Raw genomic sequence first — 23527 nt, 5'->3', positions numbered from 1 at the left:
AGCACATGTTAATTTCATTGCCTTCGCAGCAATATGTAGACTGGTGTTGGACCAAGTATCTGGGTACTGCCCCCAAACCTCATCACAGCAGGATGTGTCCCTTTTTCATCTAGGAACACAATATATGCTCCCTCTTCGGGCTGACGTGGTCCAAGGGGCCCTGTGGGATTGACCACCTGGGTTTGAATCCCAGCCCTGCCTCTCCTCAGTATGTGAGCTGGGCCAGTAACTCCACGTGGGTGAGTCTTGGTTTCCTCCATCTGTCAGGTAGAAGTGATGACAGTGGTGCCCGTTTCATGCAGGGATAAGATGAGCCGAGATGAGCCAGATGAGTAAGTGCCTCCAGAGAGCTTGCTTTGTGCCAGGCCCTGGGCTAAGAGCCGTAACATACCCAATCTCATTTAATCCTCAAATGGGCCTAGGGTTTAAGCACTATGGCCATCCCTGGTTTACAGAAGAGGAAACTGAAGGCAAATGACATGCCCTAGGACACCCCAGCAAGGGAGTTCAGAGCCAGGGATAGGATCTATGCTGTCCGGAGTCAGCCTTCCTAACCACTACGCCATCCTGCCTGTCTGCTGGAGCGACTGGTGGCTTACTAACTAGTCCCAGGCATGGCACACAGTAGGTGCTTAGTAACTGTGTTTAAGGAATTGAATACGTTGTGATATTGAGATATAATAAGAAATACATGGTCTTCCTCCCCAGGTTCTGGCCAGAGCACCTACAACCATCGTGATTTCCTAAGTGACAAAGGTGAAAGGAACACCTTTTGTCATTCATAATAAGGCCCCACTTCAAGCACACCTACCCACTGAATGGGAGCTCCATAAAGCCCCCTAAATGATGTGGTTCAGAGAGCTTCCATGTTGGGGAACACATCTAGGTGCCAGGAGGGTGGCACACCCTGAGAGGACATGGGAGCTCCACGCCCCTCCCCACATACCTTGGCAAGGAGCCCTGTGTGGCTCTTGCATTTGGCTGTTGCTGAGTTGTATCCTTTAGAGTAAACTGGTCACCAAAGTGTTTCTCTGAGTTCCATGAGCTGTTCAAGCAAATGATCAAACTTGATGAGGGGGTCGTGGGAACTCCCGATTCATAGCCTGTCGGTCCGCAGACATGTGACCACCTAAGACTCGCAATTAGCGTCTGAAGTGGGGGCCGTCTTGTAGAACTGAGCCCTGAACCTGTGGGTTTGCTGTTAATTCCAGGCCAGTTAGTATCAGAATTGAGTTAAAATTGTAGGACACCAGCCCTTGTCCACAGAGAATTGTATGGAAAATTGCACACGTGTGGTGTCAGCAGAGAGGGAAGTTTTTCTTTTCCCTGGATGTGAGTTCAGTACATATATGTTGACTACATGGACTAACCCAAATAGTCAATTTTTTTAACAAAGTGGAATTATAATATGCACGGTGTGTTACAACTTGCTTCTTTCATGTGTGATAGAGTGTGGCCATTTCTCCCTGTCTGTCCACCAGGTATGGGAGCTCCTTCCTCCAGACCCCATGCGGGTGGCCCAGGGGTACAGGAAGGCTCCGACCTTCTCCCACCTTGGGCTGTTCCTCTCTATAGAACACGTTGTTGCCAGTAGGATGGGGCAGCTTTCCCCAAGGCCTGGCTTCCAGCCACTTTATCCAGAATTGGACTAACAAATATTTGTTGAGTGCCCACTATTTTCCTGATCCTGTAGTAGGCACCAGGAATACGTCAGTAAACAAGACAGCCCAAACACCCAGTGGAGAATGTTAAATAGGGCAGTTTGAGAAGGGGTCATTTGAATTGAGAAGGGATCATTTGAATAAAGAGCTCAAGGAGGTCAGGCATGGAGCCTGGGAAATCATCTAGAAGAAGAAGCCTTTGAGGCCAAGGAACAGCAATTGCAGGTCAAAGAGTACCTATCTGACTTATCAGGGGACAAAAGATCCTCTGTGGAGATGCAATATCCAGATTGGTTTGATTGCCTCTGAATAAGAATCATCTTGAGGACCTTTGCACCTAAGGTAAGTGTCCTGTGTTGTCAGAAGGTGGGACTTTGGACCTTTAGCTTCATAATCTGACTGAGAATCTGCTGAATGGAAGATCCATCTGGGTTTTGTCATCTGTGCATTTTCTTGAACCTCACGGGGTAAGGGCCAGGGTGACCAGGATTTGTTCCTTCCGAGAGGCTCCGACCCCTCCAGGCCTCTCTTCTGCACTCCCACCAACAACTTCACCAGAAGGTAGAAAGTGGCTGCCCACGATGCCTTCCTGAAAAACTAAGCTGGTGCTATCACTATCAGTTATTCCCAGGGCCCAGTTCGGGGCCACATTTGGTGATCAGCAGGCCAAGTGCTTTGAAAAGGACAGTGATATTAACAAGAGCACCTATCATTTACTGCGGGCTTCTGCTGGCTCCCTCCCATGACCACCCCGCTATGAAAGATACCATGATTGGGGCGCCTGGGTGGCTCAGTCGGTTAGGCGTCTGACTCTTGGGTTTAGCTCCAGGTCATGATCTCAGGGTCTTGGGATCGAGCCCCCATGTGGGGCTCCACTCACAGCATGGAGTCTGCTTGAGACTCTCTCTCTCCCTCTCTCTCTGCCCCTCCCTCTGCTTGCACACCCGCTCTCTAAATCAATCAATCAATCAATCAATCAATCAGATCTTTAAAAAGAAAGAAAGAAAGGGGCACCTGGGTGGCTCAGTTGGTTAAGCGACTGCCTTCGGCTCAGGTCATGATCCTGGAGTCCTGGGATCGAGTCCCTCATCGGGCTCCCTGCTCGGCAGGGAGTCTGCTTCTCCCTCTGACCCTCCTCCCTCTCATGCTCTCTGTCTCTCATTCTCTCTCTCTCAAATAAATAAATAAAATCTTTAAAAAAATAAAAAAATAGAAAGAAAGAAAGATACCATGATTGGGGCGCCTGGGTGGCTCAGTCGGTTAGGCGTCTGACTCTTGGGTTTAGCTCAGGTCATGATCTCAGGGTCTTGGGATCGAGCCCCCATGTGGGGCTCCACTCACAGCATGGAGTCTGCTTGAGACTCTCTCTCTCCCTCTCTCTCTGCCCCTCCCTCTGCTTGCACACCTCTCTAAATCAATCAATCAATCAATCAGATCTTTAAAAAGAAAGAAAGAAAGATACCATGATTATCCCCATTTTATGGGTGAGGAAGCTGGCAGGGAGAAACACCCTACCCAGCAGAGAGCACCTAGGTCTGGATAGGACCCTGCCGCCTCCCTGACTTCTAAGCAGGTAGTTGCTCCAGAGGTTGGTTTAACCCGCATGTCTCCCGCCTCTCTGACCTCAGTCACCTGGACCTGTAGATAGTGCACTCCTGCTTACTTAAGCCACATTCACTGCCCCAGGCAGCCACCCTTCTTCCTATTTAGCAGCTCCAGGCTGCCACCTACCACCCCCTCTTACCTGGCGCCACCCTTGCACCAAAATTCCCAGGGAATTTGATCCCCATGTTACAGATGGGGAAACTGAGGCACCAAGTGGGTAGAGGGTAGACGACCCGCCAAGGGTATAGATTCAAGACTTGAACTGGGGGCGCCTGGGTGGCTCAGTCAGTTAAGCGTCTGCCTTCGGCCCAGGTCATGATCCTATGGTCCTGGGATCGAGCCCCACATTGGGCTCCTTGCTCAGCAGAGAACCTGCTTCTCCTTCTCTCTCCTTCTGCTTGTGCTCTCTCTGTCAAATAAATAAACTCTTAAAAAAACAAACAAGCAAACAACAAAGACTTGAACTGGGTAGTCTGGCTCCAGACCCGGTGCTCTTAATCCTTCTTGAACCTTGGCCAAACCTAGACCCAGCCCAACTGTGCCCTGGGTACATCCCCAATTAGATTTTCCTACTGAGACTTTGGAACCAGAGGAAATAGGCATAATCTAATCTTATTTAAGAGTTGTGGCCCTGTTAGATAGGAAGCATTTGAAAATATATGTGCCTGCATGTAGAAAATTCAGAATAAAGTCCAGTAAGGCTTGGATTCGCTGAATCTAATCCAATGGTGAGGAAACCTGACCAGAGGGTGTATTCAAACCTCCATTAGCTGGAAAAATTAGATAACTGGGACCCAGGCACAGGACTGTTCCACCACCCCTTTTGGAGTCCTTATTGGCACAGAGATTATAAAGGGGACTCACTGTGGCCCGTCATGGTCTCGGGATTGCAGGAGACCGGAGAACCCCGAGTCACGGCCAAACTATTACATCAATAGGCAGCCTCAGTTGGCTGGGAAAATCGCTCCAAATCCCTGAGGATGGTAAAATGTTTTCCTTAGGAGGTGTCTTTAACCCCGAAAAGGCCAGAACTTAACAGTGATCATTAAATTGTGCCAAATATGGTAGCAACATGAGATTTGTAAGTTGAGTTTCAAGTTGCACTACTGAGTCCATTATTTCAAGAAAGAGACTGTTTTTAAAGCCAAAACATGTGCACAAAACGTCGTCTTAAAAACACCAGCAACGTCATCAGCAAACCCACAGGCCTCTGTGTTTGCCGGTTGCCTGCAAGCATTCAGCCCTGTCCCTGTGTGTCAGGGTGGGCCTTTGTTGGCAGAGGGGCCAGGGCGTGAACCCCAACTCACACTGGGTATTTTGACCTCTGTGAAACCCAGTCCACCAATGGTAAAAATGGGGGTTAATTCAGCCTTCCCCCACATACATCCGTGGGCCAGCCGTCGCTCTGGCGCTGGTTGGTGTCAAAGGACAGAGAACACCCCTGGTCTCCCGGAGTGTACATCACGAGAGGAGCAGGTGGGAAAATAACGGGAGCAATGAGTGCTTGGAAGGAAACCTGTGTCCAGGTCTATAAAATCTGTCTTTCCTCCTGTACCTAAGGATAGACTCTCGGGGCTGCTACCCTAGGCCAACCCTCGACGGGCATACCTCAGAGACATGGTGGTTTCAGTTCCAGAGCATGGCAATAGAGTGAATATTGAGAAGTGAGTCAAATGAAATTTTTTCTTTCCCAGTGTCTAAAAAAAACAATGCAGGGGCACCTGGGTGGCTCAGTAAGTTAAGCATCTGACTCTTGATTTCTGCTCAGGTCATGATCTCAGGGTTGTGAGATGGAGCCATGTGTCGGGCTCCACCCTGGGCATGGAGTCTGCTTAAGATTCCCTCTCCCTCTACCCCTCCCCCCCAATTTTAAAAAATGCTTTATTGCTAAAAAAAAAAAAAAAAAAAGATAACCGTCATCTGGATTTTCAGAAAATCATCATCTTTTTCCTGGTAGAGGGTCTTGCCTGGATGTTGATGCTGCTGACGGATCAGGACAGTGGTTGCTGAAGGTGGGGGGGCCATGCAATTTCTTAAATAAGACAGTAATGAAGTTTGCTGCCTCGACTGACGCTTCCTTTCATGAATGATTTCTCCGTAGCTTGTGATGCTGTTGGATAGCATCCTACCCACAGTAGAGCTTCTTTCAAACTTGGAGCCCTGATAAAAACCCTCAACAGAGTAGGGATAGATGGAAGATACCTCAACATCATAAAGGCCATATAAGAAAGACCCACAGCTAATATCAGCTTCAGTGGGGAAAAACTGAGAGCCTTTCCCCAAGGTCAGGAACAAGACAAGGATGTCTACTCTCATCATTACTATTTAGCAAAGTACTGGAAGTCTTAGCCTCAACCATCAGACAACAAAAAGAAATAAAAGGCATCCAAATTGGCAAGGAAAGTCAAACTTTCACTATTTGCAGACGACATGATACTCTATGTAGAAAATCCAAAAGACGGGCGCCTGGGTGGCTCAGTCGTTAAGCATCTGCCTTCGGCTCAGGTCATGATCCCAGGGTCCTGGGATCGAGTCCCACATCGGGCTCCCTGTTCGACGGGAAGCCTGCTTCTCCCTTTCCCACTCCCCCTGCTTGTGTTCCTGCTCTTGCTATCTCTCTCTCTCTGTCAAATAAATAAATAAAATCTTAAAAAAAAAAAAAAAAGAAAGAAAATCCAAAAGACTGAACCGAAAAATAGCTAGAACTCACACATGAATTCAGCAAAGCCACAGGATATAAAATCAATGTGCAGAAATCTGTTGCATTTCTATGCACCACTAATGAAGCAGCAGAAAAAGAAACCAAGGAGTCAATCCCATTACAAAACAGTAAGATACCTAGGAATAAACCTAACTATAGAGGTAAAAGATCTGTACTCTAGAAACTATAGAACACATATGAAAGAGATTTAAGAGGACACACAGGAAGGAAAAAACATTCCATGCTCAGGGATTGAAAGAACAAACATTGTTAAAATGTCTATACTAATCCCAAAGCAATCCACACATTTAATGCTATTCCTATCATAATACCACCAGCATTTTTCACAGAGCTAGCACAAACCTAAAATTTGTATGGAACCGCAAAAGACCCTGAATAGCCAAAGCAATCTTTTTTTTTTTTTTTTAAAGATTTTATTTATTTGACAGAGAGAGAGAGAGACAGCTAGAGAGGGAACACAAGCAGGGGGAGTGGGAAAGGGAGAAGCAGGCTTCCCGCCAAGCAGGGAGCCCGATGTGGGACTCGATCCCAGGACCCTGGGATCATGACCTGAGCCGAAGGCAGACGCTTAACAACTGAGCCACCCAGACGCCCCTAGCCAAAGCAATCTTGAAAAAGAAAACCAAAGCTGGAGCATCACAATTCTGGACTTCAAGCTCTATTACAAAGCTGTAATCATCAAGACAGTATGATCCTGGCATAAAAACAGACACATAGATCAATGGAACAGAACAGAGAACCTTTCCAGAAATGGACCCTTAACTCTATAGTCAACTAATCTTCGACAAAGCAGGAAAGAATATCCAATGGGAAAAAAAACAGTCTCTTCAACAAATGGTGTTGGGAAAAATGCTTAACCGACTGAGCCACCCAGGCGCCCCACAAAATATATTTCTTAAATAATAACACTAGGAACTTGAAATTACTACTTGATCCATGGGCCTCAGGATGGATGTTGTGTTAGCAGGTATGAAAACATGATCTCATTGTCCATCTCAATCGGAGCTCTTGGGTGACCAGGTGCATTTTCAATGAGCAGTAATATTTTGAAAGCAATCTTTTTTTTTTTTTTTCCTTAACAGTAGGTCTCAATGGTGGGCTTAAAATATTCAATAAACCATGCTGTAAACAGATGTGCCATCATCCAGACTTTGTTGTTCCACTGAGAGAGCATAGGCAGTGTAGATTCAGCAATTCTTTTTTTTTTTTTGTAAAGATTTTATTTATTTGACAGAGAGAGACACAGCGAGAGAGAGAACACAAGCAGGGGGAGTGGGAGAGGGAGAAGCAGGCTTCCTGCTGAGCAGGGAGCCCCATGTGGGACTCGATCCCAGGAGCCTGGGATCATGACCTGAGCTGAAGGCAGACGCTTAATGACTGAGCCACCCAGGCGTCCCTAGATTCAGCAATTCTTAAGGGCCCTAGGATTTTTGGAATGGCCAATGAGCATTGGATTTAACTTAAAGTCACCAGCTGCATGAGCCCCCAACCTGAGAGTCAGCCTGTCTTTGAGGCTTTGAAGCCAGGCATTGACTTCTCCTTTCTAGCTATGAAAGTTCTAGATGGCATCTTCTTCCAATAGAAGGCTGTTTTGTCTACAGTGAAAATCTGTTGTTTTGTGTAGTCACCTGCATTAATGATCTCAGCTAGGTCTTCTGGATAACTTGCTGCAGCTTCTCCATCAGCACCTGCTGCTTCACTTTGCACTTTTCTGTTATGGAGACCGTTCTCTCCTTATACCTCATGAACCAACCTCTACTTCAGGTTGTAAACTAGACTTTTCTTCTGCAGCCCCCTCACCTCTTTCAGCCTTTATAGAATTGAAGAGAATCAAGGCCTTGCTCCTGATTAGATGTTGGCTTAAAGGAATATGTTGTGGTCTGTTTGATCTTCTGTCCAAACCATTACATATTTAGAGGCCACTATAGGGTTATTAATTGATCTAATTTCAATATTGTTGTGTCTCAGAGAATAGGGAGGCCCCAGGAAAGAGAGAGACGGGGAGGGGAATGGCCGATTAATGGAGCCGTGAGAACACACACAACATTTATCAGCTAAGTTCACCGTCTTATATGAGCAAGGTTTATGGTGCCCCCAAACAATTACAACGGTAACATCAAAAATCACTGATCATAGATCACCACAACAAATATAATAATAATGAAAAAGTTTGAAATATTGAGAGAATGCTTAGGTCATGATCCCGAGGTCCTGGGATCGAGCCCCGCATCGGGCTCCCTGCTCAGCGGGAAGCCTGCTTCTCCCTCCCTCTCCCACTCCCCCTGCTTGTGTTCCTGCCCTCACTATCTCTGTCAAATAAATAAATAAAATCTTATTAAAAAAAAAAGATTCAAACAGATATTTGGACACCATGCACACGGCAGCATTCATGGTAGCCAAAAGGGAAACGATGTGCGTGTCCACGGAAGGATAAGTGCAAGATCAAAACGTGGTCCATCCATACGATGAAATATTATTCAAGCATGAGAAAGGAAGGTGGTCCTGGCTCCTGCCACAACATGAATGAACCCTGAGGATGATGCTAACTGAAATAAGCCAGTCACGAGAAGACAAATGCTGTATGATTCCACTACTTTTGAGGTCCCTAGAGTCATCGAGTTCACAGAGACAGAGAGTAGAAGGGTGGGTGCCAGGGGCTGTGGGCGGGGGGAATTAGTATTTAATGGGGGCAGAGTTTCACTTTTGCAAGATGCAAAAAGTTCTGGAGACAGATGGTGGTGGCAGCGGGGCAGCATTGGGACTGGACTAATGCCACTGAATTGCATTTAAAAAGGGTTAAAATGGTCAATTTTATGTATATTTTACCTCCCTGCCCCCGGCAAAAAAAGTCCCCAAACAGAAAAACAAACATTGACTCTTTCTTGACCTCACGTCTCTCTCCAGTTACTTGGTTTCTGTACCACCTTTAAGAGCAAAACCGGAAAGGCTGTCTCTGGTGACTGTCCCCCGTTCTTGTCCCATGCCTCCTGGAGCCCCTCTAATCAGACTTTTGGTCTCCACTGCTCTCTAGAAACCGCTCTTGCCAAGGTCACCGTGAGGTGCCTCCCGGGATGTCTTCAAGGGCCTTCCCCTGGGCCTCCTCCTCCCTCCCTGGTTCCTTTTCCGTCTTCTTTGCTGGATCCCCCTTCCCCTGAGCTCTCCTCATTGGTGCCCCCAACCTCCTTCCAGCTCTTTTCTCAGCCCACACCCTCCTAGGTGATGTCAGTGGGAAATCGCATGGCTGTCAAAACCAGGGGATGTTACAAGGCCGGTGTCCCCATCTGTATGTCTCGCCTGACCTTCCCCAGGGGCTCCATCCCCAAATGCCTGTCGCCTAGCATTCTCGCTTCTCTGCAGCTCAAACCTCACAGAACCCAAACCCAGCTCTTATCTTCCCAGACTTCCTCATTCCAGGGAGCACAACTCCACCCTTCCAGTCACTCCGGCCCAGAGCCCAGCAGGCCCCCTTTCCCACACACCCCATACTTCATCCATTAGCAAATGCTGCTGGCTGAGTGTTCAAAATACTATTGTTTCCAGAATCTGACCATTTAGCACCGATCAGCTAGGTCCACGCTTGTAACCCCTCCACCTAGTGGACAGAGGGATTTTGTAACAATGCAAGTTAGACTTGTTACTTTTCTTTTTTCTTTTTTTTTAAATATTTTATTTATTGATTTGATTGACAGAGAGAGAGAGACAGCGTGAGAGGGAACACAAGCAGGGGGAGTGGGAGAGGGAGAAGCGGGCTTCCCGCTGAGCAGGGAGCCCCATGTGGGACTCTATCCAGGGACTCCAGGATCATGACCTGAGCCGAAGGCAGTCACTTAACCAACTGAGCCACCCAGGCGCCCCTACACTTGTTACTTTTCTATGCAAAGCTTTTCCCTGCTCCCCTAGAATAGAAGCTGAAATCCTTACAGTAGCTTCAAAGGCTCTCACCATCTGCTCTCCCCCCCTCCGCCCCCCCCTTCCCTTTCCATTGTTTGCCCTGCTGGCTTTCCACATTGTTCCTCAAACATTCCTGTCTCAAGGCCTTCTCCACTCGCTGGTGCCCGCAGGTGTCCCCGCAGGTGTCCACAGGGCCCCCTCTGTCTCCTCCTGTGAGTCTCCCCTCCACTGACACCTTCCCACCCTGTTTAAAACTGCCCCAGAAGCCCAGCTGGCTCAGTTGGTGGAGCGTGTAACTCTTGATCTCAGGATTGTGAGTTTGAGCCCTACGTTGGGTGGAGAGATGACTTAAAAAAAAACATCTTTAGGGGCGCCTGGGTGGCTCAGTCAGTTAAGTGGCCGGCTCTTGATTTCGGCTCAGGTCATGATCTCAGGGTCCTGGGAATGAGCTGCATGTCGGCTCTGCGTTCAGCAGGGGCAGGGGTGTCTGCTCAAGGATTCTCTCTCCCTCTCCCTCTGTCACTCCCCGTGCTCTCTCTCTGAAATAAATCTTAAAAAAAAAAAAAAAAAAACTTAGAAAAAATAAATTGCTTCAGAATAGGCCCCTTCCTGGGCCCAGGACCTAAACTTGAATTCATTCAATATGTCTTTGGGGGAGGAGGGGAAGGAGGCTCAAACTTTATAAACATCAGGTCCCATCTCTTTTCCCTGTTTATTCTTCTCCCTGGCACTTGTCACCATCCAAAGGATGATTTACTTTTTATTTGCTTTACTGTCTTCTCCCAGCCTTAGCATGTAAGTTCCACAAGGGCTGGGATATCTGTTTTCCTACTATTGCATCCCCAGAGTTTAGAGCAGTGCCTGAAAAAATGCTTATTGAATATTGATGTCCAGATAACTGCAGCTTGCAAGGTAAGAATTTTCTCTTTATAGGTGCCCCCAGCCCACTCCCCTTCCCGCCTCTCTCCTAGGTGCCCCTCTCTTATTCCTTCCTTCCCAGCCCTCCTCTCCTCACCCCTCCCCAGACTTTACTGCCTCAGAAGGCAGGCTCATGAAAGGTCCCACTTTAAGGGAGAAGGACCTTGCACTCCTCCTCAGGGACCAGGAATATACCTAGAACACACAAATGCATTATCATAATAATGAGCTGACACAATGGCCTGTATCTTTAGAATCATTAAACCTGCCTTTATAGCTATGATCCCTGTGAAGTGCCCACAGCGCGTTTTATTTTATTTTTTTCTCTTTTACCTCATTATAGACGAGGAGACGTAGGCTTGGCAAGGCTCATGCCAACCCAGCCTCCTGCAACTGTCTATCCGTGGCACGGCCTGCTGAGCTTCCTCTGTTTGGCCACAGATTAAAAAACAAACAAAAAACTCTTTCCAACACCGTATCATCAATATCTCGATCTCTGCTGCGAATCCTGTCAGTCCCTAACTAACCCCCTCCTTCAAGCACCTTAACAGGAAGGGTGGGACTGTGGAGATGGGCTGGATAGCAGGAGGGACCCACATTAGTCACACTAGAGAAGTTCCCTTCCAGGGGCCGTGGAGGGTGACCGAGAGAGACAAGCATCAGGTGGGTGGCCAGGGTGTGACTGGTACTGGCGGTGGTGGTTGGGGGGGTGCTGTCTGGGGGCGCCTTCCAGCCCCTTTGTGGTCTGCAATGCAGCCTTCGGTCAAAGTGACTCCCCGCCCAGCCCTGTTTCACGTGGTCCCCGCTGCCAGCTCCTGGAGGTACTTAACTGAGCCCCTGATAAGTCAGAAGCAAGAGGAGCCCTAAGATGGCAGGACGGGCGGAGCTGCTCCCCAGCAAACCAGCCGGGCCAGTCTGCCGGTGCCTGGGGTGGAGGGCGGGGCTGCAGGTCAGCTCCAGCCAAGTGGCAGAGCTAACAAACACCAGGACCTGTGAGAGGGCTCTGGGGAGAGGGCAGATCAAATCCCGCCTGAGTTTGAGCTAGAGCTGGCTCTCCAGGTCCAGGGACTCTCTAGATGGGTTGGAATATTGCTGGTTTGAAAGAAAAAAAAAAAAAAATGGAATAGGGCTGGTTTGAAGGCAGGGTTTTGTTTTTGTTTTTTTGAAGATTTTATTTATCTATTTGAGAGAGAGAGACACAGCAGAGAGGGAACATAAGCAGGGGGAGTAGGAGTGGGAGAAGCAGGCTTCCCGCTGAGCGGAGAGCCCGATGTGGGGCTTGATGTGGGGCTTGATGTGGGGCTTGATGTGGGGCTTGATGTGGGGCTTGATGTGGGGCTTGATGTGGGGCTTGATCCCAGGACTCTGGGATCATGACCTGAGCCGAAGGCAGACGCTTAATGAATGAGCCACCCAGGCGCCCCTGAAGGCAGGGTTTGATCGGACGTTATTACCGGTGGTTAGAAGCAATTTCACCAACTCCCAAGGAACACTCACCAGAGAGGTCATGTATCAAGAGCACCTGGGGAGCTCGTTAAAAAAATACAGGCCTGGGGTGCCTGGGTGGCTCAGTCATTAAGCGTCTGCTGTTGGCTCAGGTCATGATCCCGGGGTCCTGGGATCGAGCCCCGCTTCAGGCTCCCTGGTCTGCGGGAAGCCTGCTTCTCCCTTTCCCACTCCCCTTGCTTGTGTTCCCTCTCTCGCTGTCTCTCTCTGTCAAATAAATAAATAAAATCTTTTATTTATTTATTTATTTAACAGAGATAATTTCAGATAATTGTGATAATCAGAGGTTTGGAAATTATTACCTGGACTTTAAAGAGCATGTCTTTGGAAACTTTAACCTCTGAGTCTGCTTCTTAGATGTGTTACCTTGGGAAAGTGACTTAACCTCTCTGAGTTTCACTTGCTTCTTCTGGAAAATGGAGATAAGTATGTACCTCTTAGGAATCCCTGGAAACAGAGGCAGTAGTCATGCTGAGCTCTAGGCCTGGGGTCTGGCACAGAGCACGCTCTCCCAGTGTTAGCTGCTATGATGGTTATTCCAGCTGAGATCCTTTGGGATTCTGGGATGAACACAAGAGGCTGAGGAAGCTAAAGGTCAGGAGAGGATCTGGTCCTGTCCTGATGTTAGGAATGAGAGGGTCCCTGGGAAGGGAGCAAAGCCTCCTGCTCAGAGGAATTAGGAGAAAAGGGCCAAGGCAGAGGCCAAGGCCAAAACTGTTCATTTTTGGCCACTGGCCTGGCCACCAGGGCAGGGCTTGGGCAGATACAACTTCTGAGAAGCAAAGCAGAGATTTGTGGTTAAGACCTTGACTTTAAGGGCTCAGAGAGTTCTGGGTTCAAGTTCTAACTCCTCCTTTTGTCAATGCATGATGTTGGGTGAAAGACTCCAGGGAGGCTGGGCCTCTGCTGGGGAGGCAGGACGGCCTCCGTTGGCCAGGCTCCGGGGTCCAACAGCGCAGCTACTAATCAGCCCTGTGACCTGGAGCAAGTCACTCCACCCCATGAACTGCAGGTTGGAAATGGGGAGACTCCACCTAACGCACTCGGTGGTTGGGAGGTGCGGACGGGATGTGCCCAGTGACATGCTTGTCTCTCTGCCTGACCAACAGTGCTTCGTAAAGGGTAGCTGTTACCACCATCAACCCCTTCTCTGGGGAAACCTCCTGCTCGTGACTGGTTTGAGTGTGTGGCTGTCACCTTTCACCTCATTGTCAGTCCCCAACCACCTGACCCAGAACTTTCATCACAACGCCTCCAGGGCATGCGGGGAGGGGGTGTGGCTGCAGGCACTCTTCTCCCACCACAGTGGAGCCCTGGGCCCCTGGCCTTCCTCCCCTCTCTGCCTCCCCGACGCATCCCCTTCTGAGCAGAGCTCAAGTGGGGTGCTATTTGGTGACACTGCTTCTGTGAGGGCGGGCTGTCGAGAAATGACCCCTTTCAGTCCTCGGGGATGACGAGAATGAGGACAACACAAGCTGTTGTGTTGTGCCGTAGGGGCTGGATGATAAATATTTTTGAGTCAGGCTTACACTAGATGTGATCAGACAAACTAGGTGTGTGTTAGAGGTACCCTCGGCTGCCAAGGAGGCGCCCCCTGAGAAGCGGCAGCCGTCCATCCACATCGCACAGCCAGTGGGCTCCTTACCGCCTGTGGGGGGAGTTGGGGTCACTCCAGACTCCTGGGAGGGGTGCTGCCAGAGAGAACCCCACTTCTGTGTGGGGCGCGTTGAGGATCTGGTCTGCAGCCAGTGGCTTTGCAGGCCCCGACATTCCCAGCGAAGCCTTCCTAGGAATTGCCTCCCCCGCCCTTGCCCTCGGGCGCTTCTCTGGGCGGACACTGCCCCCTGGAGGCCTGTGCCTGCCACGACACCGGGCAGAACTGACCCCACATAAGAGGAAATGGATCCAGATGATGCTTTCCTTTCCAGCATCCTCCGTGGTCTGGGGAGTTCTGGCAGTGTACTCATTCATTCTCAGCTTGAGAACCTGGAATCTGCTCTAGTGCCATGTGTTACCTTCCAGAAGAAACGCAACTCAGGGCAACTGCCAGAACACAAGTACATAGCCACAAGAGGTCTTGGGACTCCAGGCTTTCCGTATTTTGTAAAGAGGCGAGGGTCCAGGGAAAAATGATCTCTAGTGATATTTGGAATTAAGGTTGAAGATAAGTTTATTCACTTATTTTTAAAGATTTTATTTATTTATTTGACAGAGAGAGACACAGCGAGAGAGGGAACACAAGCAAGGGGAGTGGGAGAGGGAGAAACAGGCTTCCCGCTGAGCAGGGAGCCCGATCCCAGGACCCTGTGATCATGACCTGAGCCAAAGGCAGACACTTAACGACCGAGCCACCCAGGTGCCCCGAGGATAAGTTTAGAATCAAGCAAGATAACTAGTATGGAGTTAAGGGAAAAGGGGAGGAATAAAACAAAGCAAAGAAAGGATTAATTACAGGAGGGTCAGGATTAACTGGCTGGACTGAGAAAGGAGAGTCCGCAGGTGGAGGTGTGGGGATGCGGGTTCTATGGCAGCAGAACCACCCCGTGTGATAGCATGGCTGCTGTAGAGAAAAACATGAGAAAAGAGAAAACACCAAGAATCCTCCCATCTTGAATAAGCATTATTATTATTTTGGTGCATTCCCTGTTGTTTTTTTCCTATGTGTCTTCTTTTATTTTTATTTTTATTTTTTTTTTAGAGAGGGAGAGAGAAAGAATCTTAAGCAGGCTCCACGCCCAGCGCAGAGCCCGACACGGGGCTCGATCTCAGGACCCTGAGATCATGACCTGAGACGAAGTCAAGAGTCGGACCCTTAACCGACTGAGCCACTCAGGCATCCCTTATTTTTATTTCTTTAAAGTTTTATTTAAGTAATCTCCACACTCCACATGGGCTCAAACTCATGAACCCCAAGATCAAGGGTCATACCCTCTTCCGACTGAGCCAGCCAGGCGCCCCCTATGTGTCTTCCTTTAATGTCGTCATTGGAGTTAATGTCTTTATTGGATTTTTTTCAAATCATAAGAGTTAAATCATAAAACATGTGAGTTAGAGAAAAAAAAAATGTACCCATCTCCCTGCAAAAAAAGATCAGCCCCAAACGCAGAGCTGGGTTATGACTATGTCTGGGGCAGGGTCCCATCTGCACCAAGAGTCCAAGTGAATAGTCAGCAAATTGTCTCTAATCGCTGTCCAAGCAAACTGAGTCCCCAGCGCCCGTCCTGGGTCCACTAAGATCTTGGCCTCAGGGCCTCTGTCAATGTCATTTCCCCTCCTGGAATACTTGCCCACGTTCTTTCCTGGCTGACTCCCAGTACATGCATGGGTGTCTCTACCCTGTGACATTTCCCCAATATCCCAAACTAGGTGCTGTTCAAATGTGCTCCTGTAACCCACGACAGCCTTCGACCAAACTGCATTGTCATCATTTCTTAGACCCCTGACTTCTGCTAGCAGGTGAGCACTGCACAGCAGAGACCCAGAGGCCGTAGCTCCCCAGCTCCTGGCACTGAAAGACGCAGTGTGGACAGAGGCATGACAAGCCAGCTTTCTGGAGGTTCCCCCCACCCCGAGCCTGGCTGCTAACCTCTCCACCTCCTCCTCCGCTGGAAAATGATGTGGCTCAGGAAGCTGAAAGGGAAAAGTCAGTTGAGGTGATAGCTGTGTAGGAGCTCAGACATGTGAGAGGCTCAGAAAGCCCATCCCCGTCCTGCACCCATCTCCAGTTCGATCACCAGCTCTCCCCCAGGACCTAAGAGGATGGGATCAGGGTCACATTCAATTAGGCAAATACTGAGGATGTGTGGGGTGCAGGCGCAAAAGGTGTCACTCGAGATGAATCTGACAGTCTTGTCCTCGAAGGGCACCCAGTCTGGGAAGAGAAACAGCGAAGGTCTCATGGTGTGGGGTCCAGGTTAGAAGGCCAGGGTCTGGAGTCAGACAGACCTGGGCTCTTGTTCTCGCTTGGCCACTGTGTGACTTCAAGTTGCTTCCACTCGCTGAGCCTGGGATGTTGATGGAAGCTATCTCGTTGGGTGGTTGTGAAAACCTGTGGACATTCTGATGTGAAGGTATGGGAAATGGCGAGAAATGCCCCCAAATGGGAATGCACCCTGGCTCTCGTGGTCATCAACGAGGGCATGCAGATGAAAACGAATGTGTGCCGTCTAGAACGGTCTGGAACAGGGCCGGAGCGTGGGCATGGGTCAGGCCAGCCACAGAGGGGCGCAGTTGGGGCACTGGGAGCTAGGCACTTGTGGCTCGGACGGCAGCCAGTCCCTGCCAAATATCGAGGGGCTCACCCTCGTTTCCCAGTCCCAGTCTCCCTTAGTGGGTTTCTGCCACGTGGCTGGTTCTGGACCACTGTCTGTGAGCAGGAGTGATGGCTGCTGATCAGGGGACAAGTCGACTCAGACTTGATGTCTTCTCCCTCCCTCGGCTCCCTGCTGTGGATTCCAGCAGCAAAGCCCTAAAACGCAGGGGGGCTACCAGACCCTCATCAGACTTGATGAAATAAAGCTTTCTTGTGCTCAGCCATGGGGATTTGGGGTTGTTTGTTGAGACAGCTAATGCTAACTGCCCCACTGCATACAGTACTGCTGTTATTTCTGCTTAGAGGCCAAGTCGGTGGCCTGTGGTCACACAGCTCCCAAGTGGGCAGGGACCCACACCCAGGCCTGACTCACATGGCCGGTTTTGGGAACTATGCTTACTTCACCTCACGACGGCCTGCCCTCAAGCACTGCGGTCACACCTACGATCTTAAGAAGATGTCCAGCAGGGACAGCCAGATGAGCAGCTGGGACAGTCAGAACACTTGGCGGGTTCGGTGTGAAATCCTGCCATTCTGGATTGCACCGAGCACTTGCAACACTTGTCTCACTTCTGCCAGTGCTGGTGGATCAGGATAAACAACACACAAGGGAGGAACGACAGCTTGCCCCGGGCTGGCAGAGAGGACTACAGTCGGGACTGGAACCTTCATTGTGCTGATGGACGCACACGGGACGAATTCCTCCAACGTCGCTGTTTCACGCTCAGCTCCTGCCTGCCTGTCCCCCCAACCCAGAAAGGCAATATTGCAAACCATAAACTTCAGACTTAGACTTATGCTTGAATCCCTGCTCTGCCACTTACTGGCTATGTGACCTTGGGTAAGTCACTTAGCTTCTCTGAGCCTCAATTTCCTCATCTGTACAATGGGGAGAGCAATATTCATTTCTCATGGGATGGACTCAGGCTTGAGAGATAATGGATGTAAGGTGCGCAGCACAGTACTTGGTACATGTTAGCTTGTTACGATCCAAGGCAGGCTCTCTTTCTCCCGGGGAAGATTAGGGGGCTACTGGAGGAGAGGGACTCGCAGTATAGAGACTCACACCGAGATTGCTTGTATGTTTATTTACAAATGGGAGACATACACACACACACAGACATCACTGGGACATTTCAGGAAACTTGGAGCAGGGAACAGCTCTTCTTCGCTGTCCGTCTCTTCTCTGGGCTCCCTTGTGACTCAGATCAAGCTCTCTAGAAAAAGGCTTCTGACACTTCCTCGCTGGGAAGCCTGTGCGTGTGCTGGACGGGCTCTCACTGCCTCTCATGTTCAAATCTGCCTGTCCCATTGGGCTGTGGACAAAGGGCTGTGAGCCTTGGCTCAGTCATTCATATCCAGGCCAAATTCTGGATATAATTCTTTGGTGGTGACACCTCGGATCACAGCTGAAAGGAAAGAAAGAAGAAAAGATGTGTGTCTGGTGGGAGGAGTGGGAGGGAGAATGGCCAAAGGCCTGACCTACCCAGGACCCACTCTTGCACCTTCTTCTTGCTCCCCTAGTTGGCCGAGATACCCTCTTGCTACTCCTTCCAGACCCTACCACTGTGGGCCCTGCTTGGCCACCCCAAACAAGACTCACTGAACCCTCACCCCACTTGACAGAGGAGTCAAACCAAGCTCTGCTGGACTCCACACAGAGCACCTAGAGCCATCTGCTGAAAATGTAAATTTATATTTACATTGCACCTGGGGCCTGCTGAAAACCCTCACTCCTTAGCCTGGCCCAGGGGTCATGCCCTGGCCCTTTGGTGATACCATCCCTCCTGCTCCCTCAAAGACCCTTTCTGTCTCCCAGGGGAAGGGATCTGAGAGGTCTTCCCTGACCACCTTAGCTCATCCCCACCTGCCACCCTGTTCACCTCAATATTCTTCTCCATCTCTGGCCTGTTTCTTTTTATCTTTTTTTTAAGATTTTATTTATTTATTTGACAGAGAGAGACACAGCGAGAGAGGGAACACAAGCAGGGGGAATGGGAGAGGGAGAAGCAGGCCTCCAGCCGAGCAGGGAGCCCGATGCAGGGCTCGATCCCAGGACCCTGGGATCATGACCTGAGCCGAAGGCAGATGCTTAACGACTGAGCCACCCAGCACCCCTGGACTGTTTCCTTCATAGCACTTAACACATTTTATAATTCCTTTGTTTGTGTTCCTTTACTTACTGACCTTTCCCCTCCCTTCCCCCACACACCAAAACCTAAGTCACATGAGAACAGGGTCCTCCAGGTGTCTGGTTCACTAGAGTGCCCCACACCCTGCAGAGCAGCACAGAGTAGGTGTTCAGTATATATAACCTCAGAGGATAGGCTGCCCTGTCCTCTCCAGGTCCTGGGCCTGGAAAGACAGGTCTCAAGCTGGGTTCTGTCTCACAAGAGGGGATGTCCTTAACCACCAGGCTACGGTCCCCTCATCTCTTTTCTCCTTGGGGCCTGATCATCCTCCTTCCTCCATCTGTATTTCCCTCCTCTTGTTACCTCCTCTCCTTCCTCGGGACCCATTCCCCACTGGAACAGAAAAGCCCTCCCTGCCACAGACTCCCAGATGCTGATAGGCAATTCTACAGGAAGTGCTAAACTCCTGCAGTGACCAGGCAGACATCCCAGCCCTGCACCCTGTCCCAAACAGTCACTGGGTGCTGAACGCTGGAGTGCCCACCGGCCCCAGCCAGGTGACCGGACTGAGGCCATCCATGCCTTTGCTTGCTTCCAAAGTGGATTGTCCTAACCAGCCTAGGCACACAGGTGTCTGTGCCTTGGCCGAGCCCTCTGGATAGTCAGACTGTTCAAGGAAGAACAAAATACTCCTTGAAGTCACAAAGTCACCCATCTGTGACTTTCTGCCTCTGTAGTGAGTCAGCCACCTGAGGTAAGGGTGGTGTAGCAATCAGTCTGAGTAGGCCCCAGAAGACCGGGAACCACAGCCCGCAATCGAGCAGGTAGGCAAGTTCATGCTCAAACCTGCCTGGGGCTCTGAAGCAGGCTCTACACTTGAGGGAAGAGACCCCAGGGACTCCTGTAAGAGCTGTACAGCTGCTTTGGGGCATTCGGGGAGTGGGCCAGCTGAGAAGGACGGGAAGGCTGGCAAGTTGGAGGGCCCAGGAGCAAAATCCAGACACCCGGGGAAATGCGGACTCCTTCCTTCAGAAGGCTGCTCCTCTGGGGTCCTGCTGCTCACCTAGTTTGCCTAGCAGCATCTGGCCTACATCCTTGATGTCATTATATTCGTGGAGCTGGGAGATGTGGTCCTCCAGTTCATCCACATTGTAGCCTCTGGGGTGGGGGGTGGAGAGAGAGAGAGAGAGAGGATCTTTAAGAAAGCTGAGGAGGATCCAAGGTTCAGAGAGTAACAAGGCATCTATTTAAAGATTTTATTTATTTATTTATTTGTCAGAGAGAGAGAGATTGAGCACACAAGCAGGGGGAGCAGCAGGCAGAAGGAGAAGCAGACTCCCTGCTGAGCAAGGAGCTTGATGCGGGGCTCAATCCCAGGACCCTGAGATCCTGACCTGAGCCGAAGGCAGATGCTTAACCGACTGCGCCACCAGGTTCCCAGAAGGCATCTATTTAACTAGTGTTCATGGGATGCCTGGGTGGCTCTCAGGGTCCTGGAATTGAGCCCCACGTCGGCCTCCTTGCTCAGCAGGGAATCTGCTTCTCCCTCTCCCTCTGCCTGCCACTCTCCCTGCTTGTACTCTCTCTGGCAAATAAAGAAATAAAATCTTAAAAAAAAAAAACTACACAAATGTTCACTAAGGACCTACTAGGGACAAGACAGACCCTGCCCTCAGGAAGCTTACGGTAGGGCAGGGGATCTGCCTAGCCCCTCACTCCTGGCCAATCTCCCTGTGCCCTTAGGGAGTGGTTCGCAGCCATGCTGGTACTGTGTGACCCGGGCCACAGCAGGGGGATTCACAGATGGGCACATGAGTGGCTAGTCAGAGCCCCTCCCGTGTGAAATGCACATTCAAAGGCTGCTCAGTCTGTGCCACATGGCTGGAGCAAGAGGTGTGAGAAAGTCAGGAGTTGTGGAAGAGCCAGCTTCCTCCAGGCCCTGGAGAGCCCACCTGCAGAGAGAGAATGGAGTCGGTGTGCAGATGGAAGAGGCAGAGAGGGACCCAGTGATAACCTCTGCTAGGGACAGTTTTCTGCTCCCTAGTTCCTGCTCCTCCCAGGTCTGACCACACCCTACCCGAGAGAGGCTGCTGACATGCTGAATCCCTCGGCAGGGCATGGTCCTGGTTTTAGGCTAAGCTAGTGTGGCTGGGTTTCAGTTACTGGACCTCCGGTTAAAAGTTATCTTAAGCATGCTGAGGAGCCCAGTGAGACTTACTCAGATATTAACTGGGTGATCTCCTTGTCCAGCAGGTCCCTCTTCTCCTTCAGTTTCTGAATGTCGAGGTGCAGAGAATCCTTGCTGGCCCCATCAGCCTGGCCAGACTTGGGAGATGGCCGCTGAGTGGCACATAAAGTCATCAGCCAGACTGACCCATTATCCACAATTCAGAACCTACAAGTTGTCCCCAACAACCACTGCCCCCCTTCTGCTTGGTGACTGACACCCCCACCCCCTAATAAGATTACATTGCCCAGCTGCCCTTGGAATTAGATGTAGCTGTCTAAGTTCTGGTGAGTGGAAGTTAGTCAGAAATCATGTACACAAGTTCTGGGAACTGTCCTTCCAGGGAGAGGGTATGCCTTTCTCTGGCCTGCCTTCCTCCTTCCTGCTGGCTAGAATGTGGATGTAATGAAAGAGCTGAACAGCACCTTCGGCGATAAGGTAGAACCTTGTTGAAGGTGCAGTGGAGCAAGATAGAGGCCTGGGACCCTGAGGTCTGTTTAGGCCACCGTTATTTGGGGTTTTCTTTCACTCCTAGCCACACCCAATCCTAATTAAAGGGCTCATCCTGGCCTAACCTGACCCCAGATAACCTGCCTCACGTCTACTTCTTGGATGCTCCTCTCAAGTCTATGATGTCGCTGGGCTGATAATTTCATTGGGTAACAAACCCCTTCCCTGGGGCTGCAGTTCATCTTTGCCCTCTCTGCCTCTAAAAGTTGCAAAGGCCAGTGCCCGGTACACTGCTAATCTTTAGGAAATGTGTGTTGGGTCAACCGTGTACACATGATACAAGACAAAGCCAAGGAAGACATGGTTCCTACTCTTAGGACAGAGGCTTTTAATCAGTCAGTTGACAGAGAGGGAGTAAGCACTATCTGCTAGGCACTGGCAAAGGCTCCAGGGATTCAGCAATGGATAAGACATCAAGCCTGGCCCCTGCCTTCACGGAACTTATATAAAACACCCAATAATTATGTTTTTCCTCCAGATATCTCCATTTAAAGCTCTATTCCCATTTCATCAGGAAGGCCTTCGCTGACCACCCCGCCTAAAATGGTCACTCCTCAATGGCTCACTCTTCTTTTGTCCTGATATTTTATAACATCCATCACCACCTGACATATACATTTCATTAATAATATTCTGTTCATTGCTGGCCTTACGCCACTGGAGTTTAAACCCCACGAGCGCAGGGCCGGTGTTTTGTTCACTGTGTCCCCAACAGCGCCTGGCACGTGGTAGGCACTCAATAAAATGTGTCAGATGAATGGGTGAATGACAAATAATCAATCAACTAACGACAAGCCTGAAAAGTGCTTTTAAGGTGAAGTACAGTGTGTGAAGGGAGTGTCCAAATGAGCAACTGGACTGAGTCAGAAGTGGGGGTGAAGCTTCTCTGAGGGACCTCTCAGCTCTAAAGGATGAGCAGGCATCACCTTGCTAAAGAGCTGGAAGGAAAGTATTCCAGAAGGGGACAGTATATCGAAATGGCCAAGGCAGGAGAGAGCACACACGTCCGAGGGAATGAGGGGGGTTTCTGTGTGGGGTGGGACAGGTGAGGGAGGGGATCGTGGTGTTTTCAAAACCAACCACTTGTGGTGCTGTCGGGAAGGAAGAGAGACAGAGCCCACTGGGAGAGCCTGGGGTACCACCGGCAAAGGCCAGGACGCTGCTGCTTCTTTGAAGCTTGGTGGGCAGGGAGGAAAAGAAGGGGAAGCACTGAGAAATGACCTGGAGCTTCTCAGCAGAGCAAGGTCTGCTGGGGGAAGGCTTGAAGAGGGCTGGGGTGGGGAGGAGACCTGGGAGCAGCACTGACTTCCCGGTGGAGGGCCAGAAAGTGGGGGCGGGGGTGCACAGGCATACTCACAGGGGATTGGAAGGCCCCGCGGCAACTTTTGGAAAGTCCTGGTTGAGTCCTGGAGAGGAATACGAGGGAAGAAGGCTGATTGAACCTAGGGTCCGCTCTTGGAGGAAAGGGGTGTGGGGAGGTTAGGAGTTGGGAAGGGGCAGTTATGGTCCGGGATCGGGGTAGGGATGCTCAAGGAAGGGGAGACTCTGAGAGGGGGGAGTGTGTGGAGGGCTAGATGGGGGTAGACGGAAGTGATCTCTGGGACGAGAGAGTCTGGGGCAGGGATATAGGGAGTCAGGAAAGGGGCTGTGAAGGGATGCCCTTTCGGCCTGTTCTCCGCTCCTCGCCCACCTCCGGAGCCCTGGGGTCCGGGGTCCCCGCCTCGGGGGAGTATGCAGGGCAGGAGGGTCCAGGGCGAGGGCGGGAGAGCGGCCCCTCAGCTCCGCCAGGTATTCGGAATCTTATGACGGAGACCGCGAACGGTCAAAAAAGCGAGCTGCGCGCGCACCCTGCGAGCTCAGGCCCCGCCCCCCCCGAGGTGGGTGGGGACTGCGGCTGCGCGCTCCGCTCTCATTGTGACTCCACCTGTCCCCTGAGGCCCGCGGCGGCCTGGCCACGCCCCTTTTCCTTTCATCTTCCTCACTGACCAATAGGATTGGGGTATTGAGGCCACGCCCACCCAGCTGCGCCTAGAAACTCCCGGG

The 23527-nt window shown here is 50.5% G+C and overlaps 1 protein-coding gene across 1 annotated transcript; it reads right to left on the bottom strand.

Annotated features, from left to right (window-relative positions):
* Positions 1-17684: 17684 nt before the first annotated feature.
* On the bottom strand, positions 17685-23457 carry SWI5 (SWI5 homologous recombination repair protein). Its single transcript, XM_045881885.3, has 6 exons — positions 23409-23457; positions 23175-23283; positions 22842-22890; positions 20966-21087; positions 19811-19905; positions 17685-18024 (listed from the first exon to the last, which is right to left on the bottom strand). The coding sequence occupies exons 1-6, from the start codon at positions 23455-23457 to the stop codon at positions 17960-17962; spliced, it is 489 nt and encodes a 162-aa protein (XP_045737841.1). The 3' UTR covers positions 17685-17959.
* Between the last annotated feature and the right edge of the window lie 70 nt (positions 23458-23527).

The sequence above is a fragment of the Mirounga angustirostris genome, unplaced genomic scaffold, assembly GCF_029215605.1.
Source record: "Mirounga angustirostris isolate CCGP_5_RB_7025 unplaced genomic scaffold, mMirAng1.0.hap1 SCAF_15, whole genome shotgun sequence".
NCBI lineage: Eukaryota > Metazoa > Chordata > Mammalia > Carnivora > Phocidae > Mirounga > Mirounga angustirostris.
Note: the sequence above shows the minus strand (reverse complement) of the source record. Positions and strands in the feature narration are given on the sequence as shown.